We start from the raw sequence: 17,144 nt of genomic DNA, 5'->3' as shown, positions 1-17,144 counted from the left end.
GGCTGGGAAGACTGAATGTGCAATAGGCAAGCAGCTTGGTGTGAAGAAATCAACTGTGGGAGCAATAATTAGAAAATGGAAGACATACAAGACCACTGATAATCTCCCTTGATCTGGGGCTCCATGCAAGATCTCACCCCATGGGGTCAAAATGATCACAAGAACGGTGAGCAAAAATCCCAGAACCACACGGGGGGACCTAGTAAATGACCTGCAGAGAGCTGGGACCAAAGTAACAAAGGCTACCATCAGTAACACACTATGCTGCCAGGGACTAAAAACCTGCAGTGCCAGACGTGTCCCCCTGCTTAAGCCAGTACATGTCCGGGCCCGTCTGAAGTTTGCTAGAGAGCATCTGGATGATCCAGAAGAGGATTGGGAGAATGTCATATGGTCAGATGAAACCAAAGTAGAACATTTTGGTCTAAACTCAACTTGTCATGTTTGGAGGAGAGAGAATGCTGAGTTGCATCCAAAGAACACCATACCTACTGTGAAGCATGGGGGTGGAAACATCATGCTTTGGGGCTGTTTTTCTGCAAAGGGACCAGGACGACTGATCCGTGTAAAGGAAAGAATGAATGAGGCCATGTATTGTGAGATTTTGAGTGAACACCTCCTTCCATCAGCAAGGGCACTGAAGATGAAACGTGGCTGGGTCTTTCAGCATGACAATGATCCCAAACACACCGCCCGGGCAACGAAGGAGTGGCTTCGTAAGAAGCATTTCAAGGTCCTGGAGTGGCCTAGCCAGTCTCCAGATCTCAACCCCATGGAAAACCTTTGGAGGGAGTTGAAAGTCCGTGTTGCCCAGCGACAGCCCCAAAACATCACTGCTCTAGAGGAGATCCGCATGGAGGAATGGGCCAAAATACCAGCCACAGTGTGTGAAAACCTTGTGAGGACTTACAGAAAACGTTTGACCTCTGTCATTGCCAACAAAGGATATATAACAAAGTATTGAGATGAACTTTTGATATTGACCAAATACTTATTTTCCACCATGATTTGCAAATAAATTCTTTAAAAATCAGACAATGTGATTTTCTGGATTTTTTCCCCCATTTTGTCTCTCATAGTTGAGGTATACCTATGATGAAAATTACAGGCCTCTCTCATCTTTTTAAGTGGGAGAACTTGCACAATTGGTGGCTGACTAAATACTTTTTTGCCCCACTGTACTTTGGTCACCTAATGCGAAGAGAGGACTCTTTGGAAAAGACCCTGATGCTGGGAAAGATTGAAGGCAAAAGGAGAAGAGGACGGCAGAGGATGAGATGGTTAAATAGCATCACTGAAGCAATGAGCATGAAACTGAGCAAACTTAGGGATGCAGTGAAGGACAGGATGGCCTGGCGTGATATGGTTCATGGGGTCATGAAGAGTCGGACACGACTTAACAACCTGAACAATCTGTATGTCATCTGACCATAGTTAGTATTAAGTACGAGCTCTCCTCTAAATAAGCCATACTAGAGAAGCAGTAAACACCTCTGAAGTTCTATCCTATCTGGAAGAGAGCATGAATTGAAGAAGAGGAGGAAGTACATGACTTCAAGTTTCATTATGATTCCTTTCTGTTTGTGTATATTGTGCTAGGTAGCTTTTTGGCCCCCAAACTGCAATTTATGCCAGGCATTAGGCTGTACAAATAATCCTATAAAAACATGCACATGTACATAATCTTCCCCCATCACAGCAAAAGAAGAACATGTTTGTATCCTCTTTCATGTCATGATATGCTCCCCTGCTGTTGAGTCCACCTGTTTGGCAGGCTCCAGGAATACAAAGGAGGCTGCTAAGGGCTACATTTGGCCAATGGACCACGTGGACACTAAGATTTAGTGTGATATGGTGACATAGCAGGCAAGACACATGAAGAAAAGAGGATGGAAAAAAATGGGTATTAAAATATTCAGTGCAAGTACAACGCTAAATGAAATTTGCCATTATTAGAATGCACTGATGGAACCTGCTTTTTAATTATATATATAAAAAAAGAAGAGAAATAACCAGTGAGAAGAAAAAGGGTGAAAATATGGGGCTTAAGCAATTACTGAGCTGAACCAGGAGCAATATCGATCAATGATTATTGCTTCTGATCTTCCAAAATAACTGAAGTTCTCTGGGGGGATGGCAGCATTATTAAACCATTAGATGTTTCTAAAGACATTAAAAAGAAAAAAAAAACAATAGGAAATCACATGGCACAAGAAACATAAAATCTATTATTCCAGTATAGAACAGGTGCTTAAATTCCAACTGAATGCAGAATTATAACAATATTTGGAGGAAGACAACTTTTTCCCCCCTAGCCTTGGAAAACCACAAATCCAGGCGCCAGAAGTGTCTCACTGGAGGAGGCATTTCATAAGCAGGTCCCTAGAACTGAGACCTTTTCCACTGTAGCCACTTCATTTGCCAGGGATACTTGGAAAAAGGCCTCCAAAGAGGACTGCAGGGCCCAGTCAGGTACACATGCAATGGGACAAGGTGCCAGGAAATCGGGCCGTTACTGTCTTCATCTATCAAAGAAATAATGGGAGAAAATGTCTTTCAAGGGAGCTGATGGCAAATCTAGCCAATAGAATCTGGTATTACTAGTTGAGCCCAGCATCTTTCATGTTCCAGATCATCATGGCACACAGGATTCCCTAAGACCAAGACCAGCACTTACTGTGGGGCCTCCACCATGCATTTTCAGAGCTCGGACAGTGGCGACCAAGACTACCACATGAGGCTGCAAACCGGAATACCGACACTTGATGTCAAAGAATTTTTCCATGCCAATATCAGCTCCGAAGCCAGCTTCAGTCACTGCATGCAGAATAATGAAATTCATTGTTACGTACAGTCTGCTTTCTTTTTTTGCATAGCATCATCATTATCGTCGTCATCATCATCAATTTGTCCCCTTTCTTCCCTTGAAGACTTGGGGGATTTATATTACTATGATCCCTGCCCACGGAATTGAATGAGTTAAATCATATTATGGAGTTGCTTAAATGTTATACACAACATGACAGAAGGTTTACAATTAAACCTTTACAATTTAATTACAATTAAAACAAAAAACAAAAAAACCCAGCAGCAGCATGTTAACAAAATGCTCAGAAAGGCAAAGAAAGTCTGAGAACAGGATTGCCTCCCCTTCCTCCTCCTCCTCATTGCACAGCTCTAGCAGCAACTGATGCAAGCTAGGAGAGAGGACAGCTAAGGAAATAGTAATGCTAACAGATAAGCTTGCATCTCTGCGTATCTCCTGTCATGCACCTCTCATGATTATCACTTTTTTCTTAATTGCGGTTACCTCTGGGGCCAGTAGTACACCAAGAACCATTCCAAGATGGTGACTGAACAAAACTCATGCTAAGCAATGGTTGTGTAAAATATGTCAATAATTAGAAAAGACCTTCTCCAGCCTAACGAATTCCACACAAATAACTGGCATTCCAGGAAGAAAAAAAGGCAAGACAGACTCCATGTCATTTTATTTCTCTCAGAAAATCTTTTGTTAACCTATAATTAACTTATGACTGTTCTCGTACTCCTATTCCTAGAACCTATTATAGTTCATCTGATTTCTTTACCTGAGGCAATCACTGCCTCTTTTCAACCCTCTAATTCAGTTACTTTGCATATCCAATCCCCATTCTTTCCTTTAAAAATAGGAGGTAAGAACATCATAGCAGTAGTGCTCTCCTGCTGTGGCTCACAGGCATGGAACTTCTGAACATGGAGAACCCTACAACCATTGTGACCAGTGGCTGTTGAGAGAGTGATCCTTTATGAATTTGCCTTCCCAACCTCTGGAAGCACTTCAACCAACAGTCTTCACTACATCGTGTAGCAATGCATTTTATAAAGAAACCACACCCAAAGATGGAAAGAGGCTTACCAACAAACCCATCCTTGCCAACGAGCTTCAGGGCAATCTTGTCTGCCAGGACAGATGAGTTGCCATGAGCGATGTTAGCAAATGGACCAGCATGGACAAACACTGGATTACTCTGACAGATATGAACAGAAACAGAAGAACAGAAAGAAAGAGAAATTAGCATCTTGTCATCTAGAACATGGCAAACCTACATATCCTTACAGTATTTGGAAGTACATTTTGCTGCACTCAGTAAAAGTTATTCATATATAAGCCTGCAAGGCAAATCAGAACGTATTATACAAAAAGTAATCAGCCTTTCATGGTAAGGCCCAACCACATGCACCAACCCTGAGAAGGGAAGGGCAGCTCTTGCTCAGTCAGTCTCTGTTTTAATACATGTCTTACTCACCCAAAAGATTAAAAAGCCAACAGGAAAAAACACGCAGGAGGGAGAGTAGGGTAGAAAAAACAATCCTATTTTTGTGATGAAAGAGGGAAGTAATGGAGTGTTTGAGGTGTGCTATAAATAATTTCAGAGGGGTGGGAGAAAGAATGGGCGGCAAAGGCCCTACGAGGCTCCAGTGCATGGAACTGAGAAGCAATTCACTGGCAAACAACAGATGTACATGTATTATGTTGGTACACGCATGTACATTTTTGGTATACTGGCACAAGAGACAGAAGGTACTGACATCTGAAATTAGTAGGAGATGAAGAAAGCTGCAGAAAGAACAACAGATGCAGGAAAAATGTCTGACTGCACTACTATGGAAAACAGAAACATACATGTTTTTGTATACAAAAACAACAACTTTGTGAAAGAACTTGCAAGTCAGGAATAAAACAAAGCTCTGAAAGAGAATGGCCTGCAAGCTTTTGTGGGCTTGATAGCAACAGGTTCATTTTATGTATTACCCTCTCAAGTAAATGCTTCCCAGGATAGTTTCCATGAAAGAAAGAAAACAGCAAAAAGATAAGAAGGATGGTGAGCAAGCAGAATGGAATAATTACGAGAGGAGCAAATATAGGAACCTAAGAACAGTGCTGCCTGATCAGGGCAACACCAATCCTAGTCCAGAATTTTGTTTCTCAATGTGGCAAACCAAATGCCTCAGGTGTGCTCAGAAGCAGAAGATGCAGACAAGTTTTTCCAAATACCAATTTCCCCCTGCAATTGGTATTTGGGGCATGGACCGCCAATTCAGAGGTAATGTTGAATTTGAAGACAAACAACCTTTTGAAAACCTGACCTCCATAAATTTATTTAATCCCTTTTAAAGCCATTCAAGTAATGAATGATAATGAATTTCACAGTGGATGGCAATGTGGGAGGAGCAGAAAGGAAACAACTGGGCATTCAGTTGTATGGGATATGGAAGATTGTGTAAGAAAAGAAAGGTCACATCCAAAAATAATAGCAGATGCATAGACTGCTTAACTCTTTCAAGTTAACAGCATTCATAATTAACTAATAAAAATAACTTCCTTAAATTACAAGGAAAACTCCAAAAGGAAGGTCACAATAAACAAAACATTTTGGGAACCATCTTCCCATAGGCTACATAGAATTCTACAAGCTGGTAAAGCTGGCATTACAAAATAAACCAATGATTTAATCCAAAATTCTACCGAGCACCACAATAAATTCTCAAAAATGGTCAAATCTCATGAGAACACTGCATCTTATGAAGTTTTCATGTCTCAAAAACTTCTGAGATTTGGGCATCTGAGATTTGGAGCAAGAATTATGTGAAATGTCACAATCTTACCAGTTTTTTTCATTTTAAATTTATTTTTAAAAAGGCTAAAAGTCTTTTTTTAAAATAAATTATTAAACACTATTTTTAATTTAATTTTGGGATCCTGTGGATGTTGTTGGGGAGGTCTTATGTTCCATAGCTCCTATGGATAACACATTGCTGTCCTCCCTTTTATCTGATAAGCAGCAGAAGCACCTGATGACAATGGTGATAATGCAGTAACCCGTATAAGAGAAAACCACTGAAATAGACCGTATTTTAATGTATGTCCTTATTTTCAGCTAAAAGCATCTGCACAAACTATACTTACTTCCAAAGTCTGCATGAGGTTGGGCTTAATAGCATCTTTCATCAAAACTGCCAGGGCACCGCTCACTCCCTAAGGAAATAAGTAGGAAGAATTATTTAAGTAGCAGTTCTTGTCCATTTATTTAGGTTTATGGCATTTCAAGCTAATAAGCCTTCTACTTTTTATAACCATGATGTACCGTTCTCCTAGTCTTTGCATAGAAATACATCATAAAGGGGCCATGTTTAGGTTTTATTTAGAATCCAGTTTGCTCTACGTTTTTGCCTTATTTCAAACTCTATTGCCAGAAATTTGGGAGAAGACAAATTTCAATGTCTGAAATTTCAAGGTCTATTTTTAAAATTATTTACTAGATACACATTGAGAAATCCTGAATACATACCTGTTTGTCATCCTAAGAGTCTTGCCAAATCAGACAAGGTCCACTGAACCTAACTTTGCAAGAATCCCAGCAATCGACATATGCTGCCTGATATGACTGAAGCTGGCTACTTCTGTCATAGATAAAGCACGTACAATCTCAGAAATGAGTCAATTGAATCTTCCAGAGGATTCTAAACCTCACGTTCAAATGCAAGTTGCCAAAAAGTTGTTGGACTTTGCTTCCCCAAACTGGTTTTGACTAAAAAACACCCTGATTTTTCTCTCTTGAGTGGAGAATGTGAAAGTTATTGCAGTTTTTTTAATGACTAAAAAAAGGTGCCTTTTTGCCAATCTTTAAAGGAGCCTCAGAAATGGCTGGTGTGGGTCTTCCGGGCTGTGTGGCCGTGTTCTGGAAGTTTTGTTTCCTAACGTTTCGCCAGCACCTGTGGGTATTTATAGAGGTCTGGGGGGGGGAAGGGGGGGATTGAGTGTGTGTGGGGGTTGGGTTACTGAGTGGCTGCTTGTTTTGGTGTCAGAATCTGTGTGTATCTTCCTGGGGATACATCACCCTGGGCACATCCTGGGGTCACATCACCCTGGGCACAGAGAGAACTGCTCCTGTTTGTGCTCCTGCACTCTGAAGATGCCAGTCACAGGTGCTGGTGAAACATTAGGAAACAAAACTTCCAGAACACGGCCACACAGCCCGGAAGACCCACACCAGCCATTGTATGCCGGCCGTGAAAGCCTTCGACAATACAGCCTAGAAAGCTTCCCCAGAGATCAATTCTCTCAAAAAGAACACAATATATATTTAAAACTGTGAACATCTTAACTAGCTCAGTTGTTAGATGCATGGAATAAAAAGCGTTTGAAAGAGTTTTTCTAAAAAAGTACCTTCACTGGTCTTTCCCAGCTTACATTTTTCAGAAATGTTGATCATCCCTACTAGCCATTGACCAACACAGCTAGCGACACAGGTAGGGAAACAAGAGCTCAGAGGATCCCTTTTCCATGTTCTATAGAAGTTGCCTGCTAGAATCAACTTCTTTCTCTTTTTAAGGTATTCACCCACTTGATGCTTGTTTTCATGCAGCTGCCAAACCTTGGCAAAGCCCACCAGCACCAATTCCAGTCTTAGATGCAGCATTTTACATTCAATGTAACATTGCTACACCAGGCACTCCACAACAGCACTGTACTACAAATTATGCTCAACAGAACTATGTTAGAAGCTCTTTACGTTTTCTTGCTAGTAATACCCTTTTCTTTTGTGTGAAGTAGTTCTTGGCACAGCAATCTTATCACCAACAGAGGGACTACCATAACAAGGCACTTCTTCTAGAAGGAAGCTATCTAGTTTTCACCAACAATGGCAGTCTTGGAGCAGAAATAAGATAGGAAAAAATATGCCTTATGTCATGTCACGTCACGTCACGTCACGTCAAACATTTCTACAGCCGCCCATCTTGAACCAAACTCTGGGTGGCTCACAAATTATCCAGAGAGTCAGGCTATGCAAATTTGGGTTTTGAACTCTATACTCAGTTTTCGGTGTCAATGAAATGAGTTACATCCTACAAACATAACTACATGAATATTGTGTCTTCTTCAATCAAGTTGCATTTTCTTCCAAACAGAATCATGTTGAATGTACCAGATCTTCTGTGGTGACTGGAACACCTTTCTTGCTGGAGGCAACCACCATTTTGCCCAGGCGTTGTCTCATATCCTCCAGGCTGTCTGTGAGTGCTAAGACTGCCATGATCTCACTAGCTACTGTAATGTCAAACTGGGCCTGCGGGGGAGGAAAAAAACAAACAGGATCAAAAATAGCCTTAACTGAACACAGCCGAAGTATTTGATTTAAAAAGACATAGGGAGGACATAAAACATATGATTAAGGAATCATAATAATCTAGAAACAATCATTTCTAAACATCAGTAGTAGCCATCTCCAGATTTGGTGCTGCCTAGCTGTTCAGAACTACACCTCCCAGATCTCCCAGTTAGCACAGCCATTGATCATGTGAACAGCACCAGGTGATGGATGGCAGCTTTATGAGCAATGACAGGAAAGGGCATTCTAAGGAGGGTGTTGTTCTGTATGTGAAAGAGGGCAAAAACTAAGGAGAAAATCTCATATCTGACAAGCTTCTTCACACAATCACTACCATTGACAGAAGCAGCCCTCAAAATGAAGGCAATATGGGGATAGCTACATCTGGAAAACAGAGAAACATGCACACACCCTTAGCTCAAGATCAGCCCTCAGTTGCCAAGAGATAAAAATGCCTGCTATTCTAAAAAAATCTGAGTGAAAGAGAAAAGACACTTACTGCACGTGTGTATCCCTTCTCAGATGAAGACTGGCCAATTGTGATGGTTCGCAGAAACCTGTCATTTGTGTCCAATACTACATAAGAGAAGGTAAGAAGACAAATGGAGAAACATGGGGAACTTAGCAATGACTATTCAACTTTTTATACATGCACCTTTTAAACTATTAATGCCATCAAGGTTATCTCACAAACATAAGAGAAGTCATTAGAAGAAGGGCTGTGAGAAATAAATTGCTAAGGTGGCAATCCACAGGAGTATTTTTTAAAATTTACTTCTTTATTAGAAGTATGCCTGGCTTTTTCTCCAAGAGTTCACGGTGACTTCCATGGAGATCTCCCTTCATTTTAGCCCCAAAACAGCAAGCTGTAAGTTGGTTGGGCTAAGGGAGAGTCACTCAGTGAACTTTCATGGCTGAGGGTAGACTCAAACCTAGATCTCCCAATCCTAGACCAATGCTTTGAGAAATAAACCACACTGGTGCTCATATTTTAAATGTCCATGTGGTTTTATAGAATGTTATTTCTAGTCATCTAGACATACAGGAAAATCTCACAAGAAGGTGATAGGAAACAGGATTTGCATAATATAAGGGAGTCTTCCCCAGCTTATGCCCTTCCAAGTGTGCTGGACTTTAAATGCCATCATCCCCTAATATCTGGGAGTGATGAAAGCTGAAGTTCAGCACAGACAAAAGGTACATGATTGGAGAAGGCTGATCTATATTTTCAGTAGCATTGAAAGATGCCTGAAAGATAAACTGACTGGTCAATAGTCTCTCTGTAGTTTGCTCTCTTCCATCTGCACTGATCATCTTATTCAACAGCAGGAATTCCCCAAGAAGGAAGAAATACACTGCGACTTTTGCTCAATTTTGATACCAAGAAATATAAATATAAATATAAATATATATATATATATAAATTCTATGGAATACTAGTCATAGGATAAAACAAAAATTCCATTTATATACCAAGAGCAGACTTTTGAGACTACATTTCACATCTCATTTATTAGGAAATTATATGCAATTAAATTCCCCTTGAAAATATGGGAAAAAGTAAGCTAACATGAGATTGAGAGCAAGTGTGGAAAGAACCATAATTTACCATAATCTATTCCCAGCACGATACTGATTAATAGGCTACAATGGAAAAAGTTTCACTGAACTGCAGAATGACATGCAGTTTTTGGGGGGATGTATTGACACTATAAGGACTAAACTACTGCCTTGTAACTTTGCCACTTCATGGTTAACTTCTACATAGAACTGTTTAAATTATTATTTAAATTAAATGTTTTAATCTATTTAATAATGAAAGCTGTCTGCACAGATTACATATAGAAGTACAAATAAAACAGCTGAAAGAGGAAACAGCAGCTTAAGTTCTTTTCATCATTTGTCTTCAGGAAAAAAGAAACAAGAACCCCTTAGCTATATGCCTTGAGCAAGATGGCTGTCAAAAAGGAAATGGGAGAAGGCCTAAAGGTAAATCAGGAATCAGTTTGACTCCAAATCCAAATGGCCAACACATAATTCATACCAAGTGAGAATTTAGGCAACTGCTCCTCAAAAGAACAATGGATAACACAATGTCCTGTTGAATTCCTAAGAGGAGGATAACAAAATGAAGGAAAAAGGCAGCCTGCTGCAGTAAACCATAAACACATGTTTCTATGCTGGAATACAGCCTTAGGCTTCTTTCAAAAGCAAATTCTGCCTGCATTATGTTAAATGCAGATCTTCCCAGTAATGCATAAAAAGCAGAATTTCCTGCCCCAAATGGATGAAGGGCAGCTGACAGATTTCTTATGGGGTGAGAAACAATGACTGAAATATTCTACCCTGGAGAAAGAGACCCCCATTGCTGGCAGCCCACTTGCAACCGCTTTCTCCAGAGGGAGCACAATGCCTGCCTGCCTCTTAGTTACTAAATTGTCCAGAACTAAACGGAACCTAAAAATTAAGGATGAAGAGACTCAGCACGTATTTATTCCTTAGACTTTAACCTGTCTCCCAATACACAGAAATGTCTCTCTTCCCAACAGCTTTCCTCCCCTTCTTCTAGAGGTTATTTGTGCTGCAATACCTCGTTGCCATGTTATGCTATCTGGATCAATATCCAATCTCACGAATTTGTTTATTTCATCATTTGTCAAAGTTGCTGGGTCCATTTTCTTAATATGTAATCTCTGAGGAGGAAGGGAATGAGGGAGAGAAAAAACAGACAACGACAAGTTACAGGAAACTAGCCTTTAAGCCAAGTAATTAGAAAACCTATTTTAGAAGTAACATAAAGGGATGCAGCTGAAATGCAAAACCTATCTGGAAGTCTTAAAATAAGAACTTGAATAATTGTCTCTAGTGCAATTATTCACTGAAAGCAGCAACATTTTTAAGAAACCAAGGTTACCTTCAAGGGATCAATGAGCAGAATTCTTAATTTTTATTTTGCTTCCTTAACATCAGCAAAATACATAGGCAGAAAAAACCCACCCGCCCCCAAAGTACTTTAATGACTACAAGGGTCTTATACCTGTCAATAACACAGTGCAAAGGTAAAAGAAGAAAAGCTACAGCAATGGATTACCACCTGAATACCCAAAAGGCTTGGGTGTGGCCCACAGAGAATCTCCAAAATTGTTATCAAATTGTAGTTTTTAATGTGAAAGAGAGGGAAAATAATTAAACAGATGACTGAAGAGTAATTGTAGTAGCCATATTTATTTTAATGAAATGTTAATTGAATTAAATCAGCTATACTTTTTGTCCTGCCCTGCCAATTATGTTTTATAGAACCAAGCCCGGCATGCTTTTTAGCTCCGAAAAAGATGCATGTCCCTGGGCTAAACCTTCAGAAATGGTCAGGGTTACATCCATGCATCTATCACATCTGGCTTAGATCATGCCATATTCAAGAGTCATTGCCCATCATTCTAGGTGGGGTACTGGTATCAGTCTTTGACCGCTCCTGATGGGCAAATGGATTGGGGAAGCCATCATTAACAATCTCTCAGAAGGACCTGGAGGAACATTATGTTGAATAATCAGCAGCACTGTGGGAAAACTAGTATTACAGCTTCCCATACAATTATAATATGAGTAAATATGGAAAAAAAAACTCTCAAAAATACTTGGCGGATAAAATATAGGGTCATTCTTGTAAAGCATGGTTCTATATGAAATGAATGTTACTGTCTGACATGAGTTATGATCGTTTAGCACAGCTTTGCCTTAGCTTCATGCTTTGGGAAGACCCTGTTCTGCTTCAAGGAAACATATTAAACTAGGCCACATTTGTCTGTGCCAAGTGAGTAAAAAGTTAAAACTCTGAATTATTTGAACAGAGGCTCTGGTATCCTTTGGAGGAAAGGAGGTGGGGGAGCTCCTGTGATTATTCAAAAAGTGTCAGGAAATGATGCATATTCCTTTCTAATTTATTACATTTTATATATTAACTTGCTTATATTATAAGAGAAAATCATCTATTAAAATTCTGAGTTTTTGGAATCTGTGCAGTGTCCAGCACTCCAAAACCTCTTTTGATACAACTAGTGGCAATGTAATGTCAGACTTAAAAAGGCTCACAGAGAAAAATACCCGCGTAGACTCAGAAGTTTAGTATTTGAATGTGCTTCCCCTTCCCTACCAACATTTTGAAGAAAGTGGGTAGCAATCAAATTTAACTGGAAGGTGAAGGGACAGACTCTGACATTTGCTCTATATATCAAATTCTATGCTTGTGAGCATGTTTAAGAAAAGAAACCTTGAGGATGGTTTAAGAAGTGGGATTACAAGCAAGCTCACCTGTAGCCTCCGGATCTGGATATCAGAGAAATTCCTAACACCATCAACTGAAGGAACCAACCGCGAATAGAGTGCCTTAAAGAACAAAGAGTGTAATTAGGAGCTATGGGCACCCAATAAATCTCAGCTAAACAGACAATGCGCAAAACACACCAGAAGGGAAAACCATTAATTGCATCATATTACCTGATCAGACTGTGTAGCCTCATGGAAGATGCGGGCATCAATAGCAGCGGCTACCAGGTTATTGGCAGCAGTAATAGCATGGATGTCACCAGTGAGATGAAGATTAAACTACAGAGAAAAATAAAGTGTGGAAAATATCTCAACAGTTATTTCAAACCCTTGACTAAATCTAATTAAGTCCCCAAACTAAGGCTATAAGATTCAGTGCTGTTTCTAGAGGCAAGGCAAAAAGTAATTCTCTGATATGTGACAGGCAAATGCCTTCTCAGAAAGAGAGGCCCTCTCCTACGTTGATTTTTGCAGAACTCTCTGAAGGGAAAAAAATAAATTTCTCCCCACCCAAGCATGAGATCCCACCTTCAGTTGCTTCTAAGTGACTGAGGTGTGTTCACTTATGCCAACCTCTCCAGAGACTGGCAGGAAATTCTAGTAGTTGTTACTGAAGAGAGAGCACCCGTTTGATTAGCTAGGCACAAAATATGGCATGAAGAGAGTTTGTTATATATTTGTTTTGTTCCTAAACTTCTAGGAGGCATGCTAAGGTTTATTTTTCCTATCATGGCTAGGAGGCAGATAGCTCTCTTCTCCATAAATTTGCCCAGAGGTGTCTGCAAGATATGGTCAAAGAAGTTGAGATGATGATTATGATGGTGTGAGTGAAGCTTCACCCAGTGTACATAAAAGCAGGCAGAACTTCAATCACACCATGATGGCCACCATCTTGACTTTTTAGACCACACCCTGCAGACACCCCCTAAATCTGCCTAATTCCACTATGAACCTTTTCTAAGCCAGGTGCCTTGTGGCAGCAAATTCTGTTAAGTGTGTTTCAGTGTACAAAGAATTATTTTCTCTTTGATATGCCTGACCAGTTTACTTCACCAGGGGTTCTTACACTTTAAGCGGCAAGTGCTACAGAATGTTAGTGGTTTATGAAGGGAGGATTACTGCAATTTTTTGACTTGTGGTCCAAATGTTTACAAAAAAGGACTTCAATAGTATCATTTATAATACATCTAGCATAAGAAGCACTTCCCTAATGAGCCCCAAATGTGTTGATCTACAGCAAGGCTGATATATGAGGAGAATTTAATTTGTTCCACATTTTTAAGCAAACTAAAAATTTCCAATACCTGAACGTATGCACAGACTGGAACAATTATCCTGCTTGCACATTTCTCTAAATGTTGTGATCGGTTCAAAAATGCATCTGTTCAAAAATTAGTTCAAAAAAGATGTACATAATGGAACAGATTTATGATTGAATGCATGTAGAACTGACAAGGACTGGAAATATATCCATCCCCAAGCTGAGTGTCTATGACTATTGGGAATCATATATCAGGATCGGATTACACAGATCCTCTCCATGTAATATCAGGGAAAAGAACTCCCATCACTCTAAATTTCTGAACAAGTAGGTCTTGACATTCTGGAACACATATATGGAAATACACACCCAGAGCCAATATTTATATAGGAATAAATTTGAAGTTTACCTCTTCCATAGGAATAACCTGAGAGTAGCCACCTCCAGCTGCACCACCTATATAACGGGGAATATGAAAGGTAACACTATGCATCAAATTGTGAATATTAAATAGTTTAACATCTATTCATTAGAAGAAAAAACCATACTTATTTTAAAACAGATGCATTATCCTTAACAAGGATCGGTATTAAGTGAGGACTTATCCTCTTGCATTCTATTACTAGTGATGAAAATAGATCATGTACTTGTCCATAAACTACTTCATGTCATCAAGCTAAAACTTTAAACCTAAATAATGGCATTATCATGATGATGAAAATTCAACAGATGTTTCTGCTGGTACCCTCTACTTGTGCATTCTAGCCAACTTCTTACAGGTGGTCCTCATTTAGCAACTACAATTGGAACCAGCAACTCAGTTGTTAAGTAAAGTGGTTGCTAAGTGAAACTATGACTGTACTTATGATTTTATTTCAGCTTTCCTTTGCTTTACAGACCTGCAAAGGTCGTAAATGCGAGGACTGGTCATAAAGTTACTTTTTCATCAGCATCCTACTTGCTAATGGTTGCTAAATGAGGCAGTCACTAAACGAGGACTACCTGTATTTCCCTCTCACCCCTCCAAAGTTTACACAACCAGCAGAATAAAAATAAGCAAAACTGTTTCCTTGGAGTTTACCAAAGACTGGAGATTACCAGGGCAATGCTTCCTGGGGGAAAAAAGTAAACAAACCAAATCTACCGATCTGTAGAAACACAGGCTATCAGAGAGACTAGGCTGAATTCTTTTCCTGTTCGCTTCTTAGCAGGACAATAACTTGATCTTTCTTCATTCCACCAATTGGAATACAAACCAGAATAGAGGAACATATAGCATCAGGCTAACTCATGCTAGATGAGATTATTTGCTCATACTGCCTGAAAAGCGATGGCAATCCAGAAACGCAGGTCAAGGTTTTCTTTCCTTATCACCTGCTTAGCTGCTTCAATGGAGATACCATGGATTGAACTTGGACCCACTGCATGAAACTGTGTGCCCCTGGCAAGCTACAGCTCTGCCTCTGGCACGGAATGTTGCAATCTGTACCTTTAATTCCAAACGTAGGCCCTTGAGAAGGCTGACGAACACAGGCAAATGCATTCTGACCAAGGTGTGCACCCAAAGCTTGAACCAGCCCTATTGTTGTAGTACTCTTCCCTTCTCCCAGTGGTGTGGGTGTTATCCTAGAAAAAAATGAGTAACAATAGTTTTAAAAACCAGATAAGTACACAGTTCATTTAATTAAAATATGCACTGATATGTTAAGAGAGAGCAACTTGGTTATTAAAAAGTCTATTTGAACATGCTTGCTCAGTTTAAAGGGACAGGACATTTTCTGTAATGGCATGATTATGAATGCTTAATTAAACACAGATGGGGGGGCGGTCTCCTGGCCCCAGCATTTCAGGAAAACTTCCACCAATTTACCCTCAGATTGTATTTTGGGGCTAACAAATTGAATCATATTTTTTATATTTGCCTCTTTGGGGCCCAGTTTCATCCTTGGTATATGCTAATGCTATGCTCTGATGTATTTTAAGACTGTGTTAGCCATTTGGGGTATTTTCCTTTGAATGCTAAAGATGGTAATAAATGCTTTTACAGACTTTTCATGGGGGGCTCTTATTCTTTCCCAAAGCCACCTGGTATAATAATAATAATAATAATAATAATAATAATAATAATAATAATAATAATAATAATAATAATAATACAAAAACAAAAACAAAAACAAAAACAGCAAACTAGCCAGGGTGCAGAAGTAACTTAAGGCAACTTACCCTGTTACTACAATGTATTTGCCATCTGGTTGATCTTTGAGACGCCTCAATGTTGACAGGGAAATTTTAGCTTTGCATTCACCATACAGCTCTACCTCATCTGAAATCAAGCCAATTTCTCTGGCCAGCTCACTAACAGGCTTAGGAGTACATGACCGTGAAACTTCAATGTCACTGAAAACCAACAGATACATTGAGAAAGGAGAAGACAGTATTCTTATCCCTCATTCAATATTGGGAAAATATAAGCCACACCTAAATTTGGCCTTTCTCTTCAGACTGTGAAAGCACAGGCTTTCTGAATGTTCTTCTATGTGAAAGCTTCCCCAAAGTTTGGAAACTAGCATAGCAGGAAGAAGAATGGCCCAAAATCCCACTCCTGGATATGCTAGCTTTCCTACACCTTTCAACAAACAATTCCAGCTTTCTGCAGCCCACAGCTACTCTTCTTCCAATAATGAACTTAGGTACCAAGTGTCAATAGCTATATAGTCAGCAGTAGCAACTGAAAACCAAAAGGCAGTATAAAAATGCACTTAGGAAAAACTTAAGAGGCCACAAAACAAAACCAAACAAAACCAAAGCTGACACTCCCAGAACTTTCCAGTGGCTGAGAGTTTATTGGAGAAGAGAGAAGAAAATGGGTACGGAATAGAGTGCTCTGAAGGAGGCATAAGGAAAACTTCATATGAAAAGAAAATATTCCATGCTGTCATACTATTACAGGTCCACTTGTACGTGCCATCAGTTTTACTTTTCATTCGGTCCATTTTCTCTATACTACCAGAAACCCTTTGCGGAGGCTACAAAAACTCCTCTCCTGCTCTCTGTCTTACTGGGACACAGTACGTTACAAACCTAGACTTCCATTCATAGACCTTCTAGTCTAATTCTTACTTACCTTGGAACAGGAGTTACAGGACTGAGTAGGCTGTACTGAATATTCCACTTGCCAGGCTGGTATTTCTCAAGAAAACGTTGAGCACTTTCTACTGTACTCTGAATTGGTATTTTAAAAAAAGAAAACAAAATAAAGATCTATTACTTTAATGTCACGGAGTAACTTTAGGCCAGTTAAACATACTCATGAAGCCCAATCTATTCAAAAGCTTGTCTGTAAATAAAATGAGCAGAGAGAATATTCTGCATCCTGCCTTATACCTTGGAAGAAAAAGAGGAGTGAT

The 17,144-nt window shown here is 39.7% G+C and overlaps 1 protein-coding gene across 1 annotated transcript in view; it reads right to left on the bottom strand.

Moving 5' to 3' along the window:
• The window catches only part of MTHFD1 (methylenetetrahydrofolate dehydrogenase, cyclohydrolase and formyltetrahydrofolate synthetase 1), a 74,866-nt gene that overhangs the window by 31,781 nt on the left and 25,941 nt on the right, over window positions 1-17,144 (bottom strand). Inside the window, exons 10-21 of the mRNA XM_088149752.1 lie at window positions 16,862-16,959; window positions 15,961-16,134; window positions 15,227-15,363; window positions 14,147-14,193; window positions 12,648-12,755; window positions 12,462-12,536; window positions 10,744-10,846; window positions 8,653-8,729; window positions 7,971-8,111; window positions 5,951-6,019; window positions 3,899-4,010; window positions 2,678-2,817 (exon numbers count right to left, since the gene is read on the bottom strand). Coding sequence (XP_088005878.1) covers window positions 2,678-2,817; window positions 3,899-4,010; window positions 5,951-6,019; window positions 7,971-8,111; window positions 8,653-8,729; window positions 10,744-10,846; window positions 12,462-12,536; window positions 12,648-12,755; window positions 14,147-14,193; window positions 15,227-15,363; window positions 15,961-16,134; window positions 16,862-16,959 — 1,281 coding nt within the window. The remainder of the gene's footprint in view (window positions 1-2,677; window positions 2,818-3,898; window positions 4,011-5,950; window positions 6,020-7,970; window positions 8,112-8,652; window positions 8,730-10,743; window positions 10,847-12,461; window positions 12,537-12,647; window positions 12,756-14,146; window positions 14,194-15,226; window positions 15,364-15,960; window positions 16,135-16,861; window positions 16,960-17,144) is intronic.

The sequence above is a fragment of the Python bivittatus genome, unplaced genomic scaffold, assembly GCF_059951505.1.
Source record: "Python bivittatus isolate LINGU-HERP-01145 unplaced genomic scaffold, Pbiv_v1 ctg000580_np1212, whole genome shotgun sequence".
Classification (NCBI taxonomy): Eukaryota; Metazoa; Chordata; class Lepidosauria; order Squamata; family Pythonidae; genus Python; species Python bivittatus.
The sequence above is the reverse complement of the archived record's forward strand: the minus strand, read 5'-3'. Positions and strand labels throughout refer to the sequence as shown.